General features: G+C 33.7%; 1 protein-coding gene across 1 annotated transcript in view; it reads left to right on the top strand.

Moving 5' to 3' along the window:
- Positions 1 to 13,369, top strand: part of LOC308697563 (von Willebrand factor A domain-containing protein 7-like) — a 91,416-nt gene that overhangs the window by 51,264 nt on the left and 26,783 nt on the right. Inside the window, exon 6 of the mRNA XM_081376889.1 lies at positions 3,851 to 4,061. Within this exon, the coding sequence (XP_081233015.1) occupies positions 3,903 to 4,061 (159 nt within the window). The 5' untranslated portion in view covers positions 3,851 to 3,902. The remainder of the gene's footprint in view (positions 1 to 3,850; positions 4,062 to 13,369) is intronic.

The raw sequence follows: 13,369 nt of genomic DNA, 5'->3' as shown, positions 1-13,369 counted from the left end.
TACTTATAGTATACTTTTTAGAAATATATTCAAATGCAATTTAATATATTTTTTAATGCACTTCAAACAAGCATGTTTGGAATACAATTGTATTATAAACATACTAGAATTTCAAATATATTTTTAATACATTTAATACTACTTCTTTTTCCCCTGGGCACAGCAGTTTTCTTGGGAAGTCATTAAACAGCCGCAGCAGTTTGAATAAGAACAATAAAAGTCACATGATATCTTTCATGGTTAAAAGTAGTAAAACATGACAAGATAACTATGTAAAACCATAATGTACTTCACACATTGTTTGGCATCACACACACACACACACACACACGCACGCACGCACGCACGCACGCACACACACACACACACACACACACACACACACACACACACACACACACACACACACCTAATGTAAACAAGACCAAAAAAAAGACTGATTGTAGGAGCACAAAATATACTTACTAATTAAGCTGAAACCAATGTAAACAAATGTGAAGCAGGAAAACTGAACAAAGGAAGACATGTGACTAATGAAAAAAAACAGAAAGTCCATGAAAACCAAAACTAACTGAATATAACTTGAGACTTACCCCGTAACTGCTTCTTGCAGCAATATTTTTATATGGAAATATTACTGGGAAATAGGGCTGGGCGATATGGGCAAAAAAAAATATCACGATAATTTTTTTATATCAGTCGATATCGATAATTATCACGATAAAAGTCAAATCTTTATTTCTTTCAAGTTTAAAGGCAGATTTTTGCTCCTAAGTAAAAGCGTTAACTGTGGTTTTAAACTACTCTTTATTGTCAGAACATATCATGACAAACACTTGCCAAACAGGTGATCATTTCACAAATCTGAGGTAGAACATTCAAACATTTGTCATTTTTCCTTAACAAAATAAATATATTTATTGGACAATTTCTTAGTTTCTGCATGTGCTAATTTTTTTTTTTTTTTTTTTTTTTGTAAAATGTAACATTCTGACTGTTTGAGTTTTATTAAACTTAACTATTGGTTATCCAGTATCATGCATTTAGATCATGACAACCACAGATGAAACCAGGCATAGCCTGTAGCACCTCACTATCATGGCAAAGTGTAACTTTATGGTTTCTATGGTATTTGTATGAAAAAAAGTAGCCTAAATACATTATTAAATACTGTAATTATATTCCATTAGTCCTTTAATACATTGTCTACATTAATAATATAATACAATTTAATATGTATATCCCAGATTTCATGGTGCAGTTGATATTACTAGGCTAACGTTACGTTACAGTAAATCCATGGTAAATGATGGGAATTTGTAGACGGAAAAGCCTTCAGACTGTATCGCTGCACACAGTGTTTCTCCAGTTTGTCAGCGCTGTTTCATCTGCCTTTAAACTGGTTTAAATCACGGAGACATTTGTGTTCTTCGCTGAACTCAAGCGCTTCTCACTGGATTTCGTGACCGAGACCGATCAGTAAACGCATCTGCACTAGTGAGCTCGCGCTCGCGCTGCCGTTTGGACTTTGAGCCGAGCGGATAAACGGTCCGTGTGGCGCGCGGTTCAAATGAGTTTCGTTCCGCTTTTGGCGCATAAACATTATCGAACATTTATCGACCTCTTGATATCGTTTTATCGAGAAAAATTATATCGCGATAATTATCGTTATCGTTTTATCGCCCAGCCCTACTGGGAAATCATTTGATTCATTTTTAATGTATCTTTTTTCAAGGTAAAAAAGTATAAATATATTTACCTGGACTAATAACAATATAACACATTTTAACTAAGAAAAAGCGAGTGTGGACGCTCGTGTCATGATGCCGAGATAAATGAAAAATAATGAACAACAACTGATCCTACAGCCAGAAGTGATTGTGATGAAAGTTGATGAAGGTTGAGAAGCATTTTAAGAATGAAAGATGGTATTTGATATATGCACAACTCAATAAAGAGAAACTGTGTCTGATATTTTATTGTTTGTGTCAATTTAAGTCAAATATTTTTTTATATGGATCACCATAAAAAATCATCACAGCAAAAGTCTGTTAGATATAAAGTCTGCTTAGGCAAAGTGTTCTGATATATCATCTATGCATTATTTTCATATCTGTAGATGCTGAGCACAATTTGCAGCTCAATTTAAATGAAAACATATATAAATATACACCAGTTCAAGACAAACTGTATGAGACAGAGGGAGTGTTGAGGACACTGAGGTAAGTGTCGCTTGAAATATTCTCTGCAATTTAAAAATTATCCTGTAAGGAGAAACAACTTAAAATATAATCAACTAATGGCTAATAAAAAAAATTCCAGCTAACAAAAATATGTCCTATTTGTTTTGCTAATGTTCCTAATATTCTGGAATGCTTTCTAAACGTTCAAAATCTGCAGGTTTAAAAAAAAAAATCCAGGTTTTTTTTTTCTTTTTTTGCCTTTAATTCCCTTTATTTTGTGTGATTATGTGAACATTACAGGAATTGTATCATTTTGTATCAAACATTATTGGAATGTTACTTTTAAATGTTACCTGAATATTATGAAACAAGCAGCAGAGGTGGGAAATCCAGGGTCCAAAGAGTAAAAGTCCTGCCATATGTTTATTCCACCCATGAACTCAGTCAGCTGATTTCACTAATTAGTTCTCTCTCCTGTCTGAATTAGCAAATCCAGGTGATTGGAACAAAATACTGAGGAGGACTTTCTGAACCTGGACTTTACACCTCTGCATAGCAATGCCACATGTCAGCCAAGAGCAAAGAAATAAACCAGAACTGGACCTTATCGTAGCCAAAAAAATCTGTGTATATTAAGTATGAAGTAATTTCAGACACAGCCTTAGATGAAATCAACTGAAGAGAAAAGAAGACATTAAATCTGTGAAGCAGAGGAGGATTAAACAACTCCACAAACAGCATTACCAGCTTCACTTATTACTAACCAGACTGACTTTATTTCTGTCAGACTTCTACAAAAGGTTTTATTGAGTCCAGGTTCAGAAGTCCTCCTCAGTATTTTGTTCCAATCACCTGGATTTGCTAATTCAGACAGGAAAGAGAACTAATTAGTGAAATCAGCTGACTGAGTTCATGGGTGGAATAAAAATATGGCAGGACTTTTACTCTTTGGCCCCTGGATTTCCCACCTCTGATTAATAGACGTTTGTAGATGTTTTATTATTTTGTTTGACGTCACCATCATGGAGATCAGTGTTTGCTTTCGTCGTGACCCTTGACATTTAGACATAGATTCTCTGGCTGCTGTAATTGTGTTTGTAAAACACATTTGTTATGGCAGGAAAAGCCAAAAGGGAAAGTATTCAGATGATGTTGGGTGTGTTATTGATGATAACAACATAATCATCACCTAGATTCAGTATGTAGTCTTTGTGAGGTGTTATTAATTTATATCATATAAGCTGTGATTATATACAGTAGTATTTAATCCATCAGTGTCACAATCATGCATAATAAGACACAAGCATTTGACCTACATTTCGACACAAACAGACATCAAGAATCAGTTTATGAATCTCAACAATGGTGATGATCAAAAGCTTCATGCTGCAATGGATATTTGGTATCTTGTCTTTGTGTGCACTTTGACCTACAAATTGTGACCATATTATGAGCACACAGTGAGTGCAATGTGAGGTTAAACTTTTAGATCACTGTGACCTCAGAATGTGACCACATTATAAGTGTCTTGCCATTATAAAAACCATGGTGAGATCACTGTGAGATCAAATTGTTGACTGGGGAGAACGCTCCCAAGTTTAATTGCTTAAACAAGTGAAAATTTATAAAAATGAGTAAAACCCACACTGCATTTGTTGTATTTCCAGATAATCCGTGAATCCAGAGAATTGTTCTTCATATATTCTTTATCATCTGAGAATGAGGAGCACATTTCTTCTGTTGAGTCTTCTGATTGGTGCTCAGACCTTTCATATTCTACAAAAGCCAAACTCTAAAAATCATCAGGACATCACAAGAACGGCCATCCTACGTCTGACTGTAAAGGTCTGCAAGAGTGTTGACACAGGCTTCACAGAGGTATATTTTTTTGTTTAGGAGTATTTAGATGCTATTGATCCCAAGAGAAAAACCTAATACTTATAAAACAGTCAAATGTTAAATATAAAGTGCAAAAACACTGCTATTATAGACAGTGCAATATTTCTGTTGGAACAAGGCTTTTTGGTAAATGGACTGCATTTATATAGCGCTTTCACAGACCTATGGCCACCAAAGCGCTTTACATAGCCTCACATTCACCCAGTCACTCACTCACTCATACACCGACAGCAGTGTCAGCCATGCTAGGCGCCATCCAGCTCATCGGGAACAGCTGGGGTTAGGTGTCTTGCTCATGGACACCTTGACACTTGGTCAGGTGGAACCGGGGATTGAACCACCAACCTTCCGGTTTGTAGACAACCTACATGAACCACTGAGACACGTGTAGCAGAACCACAAGTGTGACCATTTAACAATGAGTATATTACCTTTTTAGGTTAAACTTTTAGGTTAACTATTTCATTATCTTTTTCATTCAATATAATATCATTGAGTCACTCCACTTAAATAGAAGAGAATTTTAAAATTATTCCTCACATTATTAGTGCATTATAAATGTTAGTATTAAATTTAAACGGCAGTTGGTCAATTTAGGGCTGTCAATTTCTGCAAATAAAATTAATTAACTCAAGTTTTAATTTGGTGTTTGGTATTTTTACATTAACATACTGTAGATTACAGTAAATAAGTGTACAATTAACAGTATAATACTTTCAACACAGTTGCCAGATGTTTACTGTAATGAATCTTTATTTTACTTTAACTGAGCCATTATGGCGGCAAACTAGCAATATACTGTCTTTATGATGTGAGCATAAATTTAATGGGAATGTGTCCATTTAAAAAATATTTGATTTAAAGAGTAAAGAAAATTCCACTGCAAAAACTACACAGTCATTGCCTGTTAAATAAAGCATCATGCAGCATATCATCAGTGTTAACAGATCTTCTCCTGGACTGAAGCACAGGCTCTACTCTTCAGCAGAACGGTGACCCACAAAACTCAACAGAAACCCTTTAAATCCCAACAGAACATTAAACGGCAACAGATTTCTTCTATGTGCAAATTCTTCAAAACATAAAATTACGCTTCATTTCAGCATTTACTCTTTTATGGATTTCACGTACATTTTATACTAAGTGAAAGGAGTGAAATGAACTTGTTTCATTTAGTAGATTACATTAACTTACTGGTTTTGTACTGTTTTTTTTTTTCTTGTTTTTTTTTTTTATGGTACTGGCAACAATATATTATGCCAATATATTACTGATTTTCTAATTAGGGCTAATTGCACCTATATTTTTTAAAATAATTGTTTAATCCTCTGCTGTGATCTTGAGAGATTTAATGTCTTCTGTGGCTGAAATCAGTTGTAGGTCTTGTGTTTCGCTTTTTTATCTTCTTGTTGTTGTATCTCCTTCAGTGATTCTGCTTGTTAACATCAGGTGTTCATCACTAATGCTCAATCATCAGTTAATTAATCACTGAATTATATCATTAACTTACGCTGCTTCAGTGTTACTCCAACAATCTGTAGTGTGGACACACAAGTGTTCATTTAAAACTGAAGATTTTGCTGACAGTCATTTGACCATTTTATCATTTAACCGTTTTGTTACTGTTTAATTACAGATTATATTTGTAATTTTACATACATTTTTATGTAATTTAAGAAAACAGAAAAATTTTCTGTATAAAAAATGTGAATTACTGGAATTTGTCATTAATGTCACAATACCTAAAATAACAGCTGAATTTTTATTTTACAGATATTATTTGTAATTTTACAGTGTTTTGAGTACAATTTAAAATTAAAGAAAATGATCGTCAAAAAATCAGTTATTTTCTGATAAATTAGGATTTTTTTTTACAGTGTACCTTCTTTTCTTTGTTTTTTAATTTCACAGAAAAAAATCTGTAAAATATTACTTAATAATTTATGTAAAATTACACATAACTCTGTAAAAATACAGACAAGTTCTATTGATGTAAATCCAAAACACAAGCAATTACCTGGGGCCGTATTCACAAAGCATTTTATCTTACCACTAGGAGTACTCCTAAATCGCACTAAAAGATTTTAGCTAGGAGTTTTCTCTTAAAAGTTATTCACAACGCCTTTCAGACCTACTCTTAGTAAAGAAAAATGACAACTCCTAAACTAAGAGTGAGTCTTCGTTGCTATGGATGACGTCATTACTCATGCACGAGCTTGACTGAAGTGACCACCTTAATTGGCTGATGATTGTAACATGGGAATGATTCCAAACACCTCCCCTATATGGCAAGCCATTTTAACATTTAAAAGCTAATTTTGACTATCCGGAATTAACATTGTAGATATCAACAATGTCTTTCTGACTAGTCGTAATTACATTTTGGATAGTTGGAATTGTCATTCAAGATATCTGTAACGTAATTGTGACTAGTCGAAACGACAGATAGAGATATCTGTAACTAACTGTGACTAGGCAAAACTGAATTACAGATATCTGCAATGACGTCATTGAAAAACGACATTCAACACATCTTAAATGACAATTGCAGATATCTGTAATTCAGTTTTGACTAGGCAGAATGAAAGTTAAAGATATCTCAAACGTCATTATGACTAGTGCAAATTATTGTGCATGACGTTGCTCTATTTTAGATATCCATAAATAAGTAATTTTCCCTCCCCGCCATAATCAAAGAAGAAGTAGGTTCATTTCCTTATTTCTATGAATGGAAGAAGAAAGAAGCAGTCATGGTGTTGGCTGTAATCGAAAAAAACACCAGAAAATGTTTTTATATACAAATGAAAAAAATGTATATAAAATATTTTATATACAAAAAAAATAAAAAAAAATGTTGCAATGCTATGTTTATGATCATGCTTTAAATTAAGTAGGTTATTGTTGCCGTAAGATTTATGTGTGAAAGAGATTCACACTAATTCACTTTAATAAAGATGCTGACATGCATGCTATTCTTGCCATGGAAGTACAATAACATTAACTTCCTTAGATGAGAAAAAAAGTTCTTAGTTCAGATTAGTTCTTATTTTTAATTTAATTTTTTCAGTTTGAAACAGTATCTAACAGCATTAAAAAGACGATTAAAAACTCTGGTTGCTCCAACATGGTGCTAATCAGTGCTAATTACAAGTTAACAGTTAACAGGTGCTATGTGATTTGATGATTTGAACATGCTCTGCTCCCGCCTAAAGTGTGATGCGGGCCTAATTTGCATACAGATATCTGCAAGGTCATTTGGCCTAGTCAAAACTCTAATTCAAGATATCTGTAATTACATTTTGACTAGGCAGAATGAAAGTTACAGATATCTCAAATTTCAGATATCTCTAATTAGGGATGGGCGATATATCGCACGATATTGTTATGCGCATCTCGTCAGTAAAGCCGGTTCCTTGATTAGTAGTAAATCGCCATCACCTGCTTTCAGATGGAGCGGTATTTACTACAAAGAGCCGTAGTTAACTGACAAGCTGAGCAATATCGCATAAATATCTCGGACGTATTGCCAGCAATAATTAATGCGATATGGCTCAGCTTGTCAGTTAACTACGGCTCTTTGTACACAGCAAAAACTCCAGTGGTAAATTAACACTCCTGGGAGTGTATGAGTCCACACTCAAGATTGTTTAAGTTAATGAGATAATTAAGTGATTAATTTAGTGACGATTGAGCATTATTGAAGACACCTGATGTTAACAAGCAGAATCACTGAAGGAGAAAATCTCAAATTGTAAGTTACCGTTATGACGATAAATGGTTGCTTTAGTTGGACTCTTGACCATTATATTAATAACTTTAGATTTTGTTTGTCTGTTGTTTCTGAATTATAATCGCCAGTTGAACAAAGAAAAAAGTGATCTGATGGTGTTATATTATGACAATCATCATTTGAACTTGATCACTGAACTCATTAAAATCCTTCTTTCTGACTTCGATTTATGTTGTTGGTTACAGCATAACTGTGATTCTGCATAAATGCCCAGAATTTTTGATATAATATAAAGGATTTCTTAAAAGTTGTTTTAAAAAAAAAAACATTCTTTTAGGCACACACAGACGTCAAGATTCAGTCTATGCATCTCAACAATGGTGACGAGCAGAATATTCAATTAGGAAAAGTAAATTACATAGACAATTCAGATCATAATTTATTCTTACCACAATGCATGATGGGAGCCATTAATGAGTTGTGATTGGTGGTAGCCACTGCAACATGCTTTATTATTGTCACCATTGTTGAGATTCACAGGCTGATTATTGATGTCTGTGTTTTAAATAAATTTATCTGAATGTCTTTTGATCAGAACAATGTTTATTAAATATTTTGAATTATAAGTAAAATACTGATAATCATAGGCTGAAGAATCACAAAACTGCTGCTAACAAGTTAAACCAAACTATCTCAATAAGTTTCCTTTTTCAGCTCACAGCATGATTATGTCAAAACATAACTAACACTATCAGATCACATTTTACTTTGTTCATTTAAATGTTATAAATCAATAACAGCTGACAAACAACAGTAAAAATTAGAGTAAACATATAAGGGTCTAGAGCCCAACTAAAGCAAACACCCATCACCTTAACGGTGGCTTACAATTTGTGATTTTCTCCTTCAGTGATTCTGCTTGTTAACATCAGGTATTTTCAATAATGCTCAATAGTCACATAATTAATCACTTAATTATCTCATTAACTTTAACACTCTTGAGTGTGGACTCATATACACTCCCAGCCCCAGGAGTGTTAATTTAACACCGCTCCATCTGAAAGCAGGTGATGGCGATTTACTACTAATCAAGGGAACCGGCTTTACTGACGAGATGCGCATAACAATATCGTGCGATATATCGCCCATCCCTATCTCTAATCAAAATTAATTTCAAGATATCTATAACTTGATAATAGATATCTACAATTAAATTATGACTATCCCTAACTCCAGTTACAGATATCTACAACGTCATTTCGCCTAGTCAAAACTTAATTTAAGATATCTGAAAAGGAACATGTAGATATCTTGAATTGAGGTGAATTAAAGATATCTTGAACTGGAGTAATGACTTGTCAGAATCAAATTGAAGATATCTCAAACTAGAATTACAGATATCTACAATTCAATTGCAGATATCCGTAATTCACACAGTGGATATCTGCAATTGAATTGTAGATATCTGTAATGATAAACCCCATACAAATGAATGGCAAAAGTGATGTCATTTGTCCTAGGAAGAATGTCTTTGTGGATATCTGAAATGACAATTATGGATAGGAAGAATGTAGTTGCGGATATCTGAAATGTTCTTTTTGACTAGGCAAAACTGAATTACAGATATCTGCAACACATATCCAGTCTGTTAAATGTTAAAATGGCTTGCCATACCCCTACGATGATGAGTGACAGGTGACAGGTCTGAGAATGCGTGCGCTACACAAGCAGTGCGAAGGACGGAAGATGATGAATAACTGAATAAATAGCCTAAATGAATAGAGAGTAAGGCAAAACAAATAGCCTAGCAGCCTAATGAAACATATGGATTGATGCAATATCTTTGCAACATTATTGATTAATCTGTCACTATATGCCTCTGCCTACGTTTGCAAAGAGAAGAACATTTTAATTTGATTTACAATCAAACGTTACGATTAGTTTACATGCAATGAGTAGCCTAGTTTTGGTTGTTGTTGGTGGCGTTATTGCATCCCTAGTTATGCCTACAATGCAAAATTGTTCCCTCGCGATTGGAAGCTCCTGTAGCCGTCGCATACGCATTTCAAAACATTGCAACGTGAAATGCCACAAAAAGCGGTTTGTGAATAGGTCTTAGTGAGTTAGGAGTCCTCTCGACTTCTTTTAAGCTGTCCCAGGCTTAGGTGCTACTTTTAGGGCTAAAATGCTTCGTGAATTACTCTTAATCAAAAAAATTAGGAGTCCTAAAGTTACGAGTGACACGCCCATTATTTTTAGGAGTTGCTCCTAAATTCGCCAGTTAGGAGCTACTTTTAGCCTTAAAATTCTTTGTGAATACGGCCCCAGACCTTTAAATGACAGTATAATGACAAAACGGTAAAATTCTGAAAAAAATACAGACCATTACCTGTAAAATTACACTTTTTTTACAGTGCAGCTGCCAGTAGATTACTGAAAAATCAAGGAAAAACGGTAATATACTGTAAAAAAATTTAACTGTCAGATTTATTAAACGAAAGTCATTCACTAAAATATTACAAAAGTTCATAGAAAAAAGTTATGCAAAGTCATTTACTGTTAAGGAGAGTAAATATTAAAATGAAGTGTTTAATGTGTTTTTGCACAAGATGATATAGGAGAGATCTGTTAGTTTAATTAGTTGTGTGGGTCACCATTGTGCTGGAGAGTAGAGCCTGTGCTTCAGTCAAAGATGAGCAGAGAAACACTGATGAAATGCTGCTTGTTGCTTTATTTAAAAGCAGTAACTGTGTAGTTGCTGATGCAGTGACAATCTCCTTGCTAAGTACTTTAGCACATACATGTGAGCTATTCTTCGCTAAATACGAACTGCAAAGATTTTAGTTAAAAGTCGTGTTTTTAATGAATTCACTAATACACATTAGGTGTTTGCAGTTTTATATTAAGAGATTAATTTTCAGTGGACTCAAATTAAATAAGTTCACAGAACTATCAGTATAAATACTAGTTTTTGAACTTGAACTGTTTGAAGCAATCGGTTTCCCAAATGATATTAGTTACCTTCCATGGTATTTTTATGGTAACATACTGTAAAACTGGAAAGCTGTAAATTAAATGAATGAAATTTGGCATATTGACAGAGGACAGTCTGAACTGTCACCATAGCAAATTTGAAGTCACCAAGTGTCCAATGTTTCACTCATGTTTATGCTAATATCTTTGGAACCATAAGGGCTAGAAACAAAATATTTTTTCTTCCACTTATCCATAGCACCATATCACTTAATATTCCGTCATGAAAATTTGTCTGCCATTTTGAATTCTCCGAAAAACCTACTTTTTCAAACTCCCTCTGATTTTTATGAAAATCAAATCAGATCATCTTCAGACTATGCTGGCAAAAATGTATCAAAAGCTTTTTGATAAACCCAACAGAGGTGGGAAATCCAGGGGCCAAAGAGTAAAAGTCCTGCCATATTTTTATTCCACCCATGAACTCAGTCAGCTGATTTCACTAATTAGTTCTCTTTCCTGTCTGAATTAGCAAATCCAGGTGATTGGAACAAAATACTGAGGAGGACTTCTGAACCTGGACTCAATAAAACCTTTTGTAGAAGTCTGACAGAAATAAAGTCAGTCTGGTTAGTAATAAGTGAAGCTGGTAATGCTGTTTGTGGAGTTGTTTAATCCTCCTCTGCTTCACAGATTTAATGTCTTCTTTTCTCTTCAGTTGATTTCATCTAAGGCTGTGTCTGAAATTACTTCATACTTAATATACACAGATTTTTTTGGCTACGATAAGGTCCAGTTCTGGTTTATTTCTTTGCTCTTGGCTGACATGTGGCATTGCTATGCAGAGGTGTAAAGTCCAGGTTCAGAAAGTCCTCCTCAGTATTTTGTTCCAATCACCTGGATTTGCTAATTCAGACAGGAGAGAGAACTAATTAGTGAAATCAGCTGACTGAGTTCATGGGTGGAATAAACATATGGCAGGACTTTTACTCTTTGGACCCTGGATTTCCCACCTCTGAAACCCAACCATTATCGAATTACACGCAAATGAAATTGACGTAGAGCACCCCAAATTAGACACAAGGCTAAATCGTTGCAACGCTTTAAATGGACGTGCAGAGAGTTCTTCATGGGCTCAAATGTAAAAAAGAGGCGCATATATATATATATATATATATATATATATATATATATATATATATATATATATATATGCTTTGCATCACAGAAATAAATGATATTAAAAAGTATATTAAAATAGAAAACCATTATTTTAAATTGTAATAATTTTTTCTGTATTTTTGATCAAATAAATGCAGGCTTGATGCGCATTAGGGACTCCTTTAAAAACAAAACAAAAAAACAATAGTAATGTGTGTGCAAATTTTTTGAACAGTAGTACTTTACTATTATACTATTGCTGCAAAATTATCAAAAATGTAAAAATAATAAAGTCACCATTTTGCATTTTGTTGTCAACCTACACTTTACATAATAGGCCTGTAGGCCTGGGCTTCATTTAACAAACTATGATAGTTTCATCAAATGATAAACAGTGTATCAATAGACTAAATACCAGAGGTGGGAGTAAGTCACATGAACAAGTCACAAGTCTCAAGTCTTAACCTTCAAGTCTCAAGCAAGTCCAAGTCAATTTTGTGAAAAGCAAGTCAAGTCAAGTCATTAATTGAGTGATAATTGAACATTATTGAAGACACCTGATGATAACAAGCAGAATCACTGAAGGAGAAAATATCAAATTGTAAGTTACCATTATGGCGATTTGTGTTTGCTTTAGTTGGACTCTTGACCCATATATGTTTATTTTAAATTTTGTCTGACTGTTGTATCTGAGTTATAACTGCCAGATGAACAAAGCAAAAAAGTGATCTGATGGTGTTGGTTATATTATGAAAATCATCATTTCAACTTGATCACTGAACTCATTAAGATCCTTCTTTCTGACTTAGATTTATGTTGTTGTTTACAGCATAACTGTGATTCTGCATAAATATCCAGATAGATATAATACAAAGGATTTCTTAAAAGTTGTTTTGAAAAAAAAAAAGATGAAAAAATCTTTCTTTTAGGCACACACAGACGTCAAGATTCAGTCTATGCATCTCAACAATGGTGACGAGCAGAATATTCAATTAGGAAAAGTAAATTACATAGACAATTCAGATCATAATTTATTCATACCGCAATGCATGATGGGAGCCATTAATGAGTTGTGATTGGTGGCAGCCACTGCAACATGCTTTACTATTGTCACCATTGTTGAGATTCACAGGCTGATTATTGATGTCTGTGTTTCTAAATAAATTCATTTGAAAGTGTTTTGATCAGAACAATGTATAATAAATATTTTGAATTTTATGAAAAATACTGAAAATCATATGCTGTAGAATGGCAGAGCTGCTGTAATTATCAAGATAAGATACCTCAATAAATTTCGTTTTTAAGGTTCACAACATGATTATGTCAAAACATAACCAACACTATCAGATCACACTTTTCTTTGTTCATTTGACTGTTATAAATCAATAACAGCAGACAAACAAAATTTAAGGTAAACATAAAA

Source organism: Scardinius erythrophthalmus (genome assembly GCF_964197995.2).
Source record: "Scardinius erythrophthalmus genome assembly, chromosome: 1".
Classification (NCBI taxonomy): domain Eukaryota; kingdom Metazoa; phylum Chordata; class Actinopteri; order Cypriniformes; family Leuciscidae; genus Scardinius; species Scardinius erythrophthalmus.
Note: the sequence above shows the minus strand (reverse complement) of the source record. Positions and strands in the feature narration are given on the sequence as shown.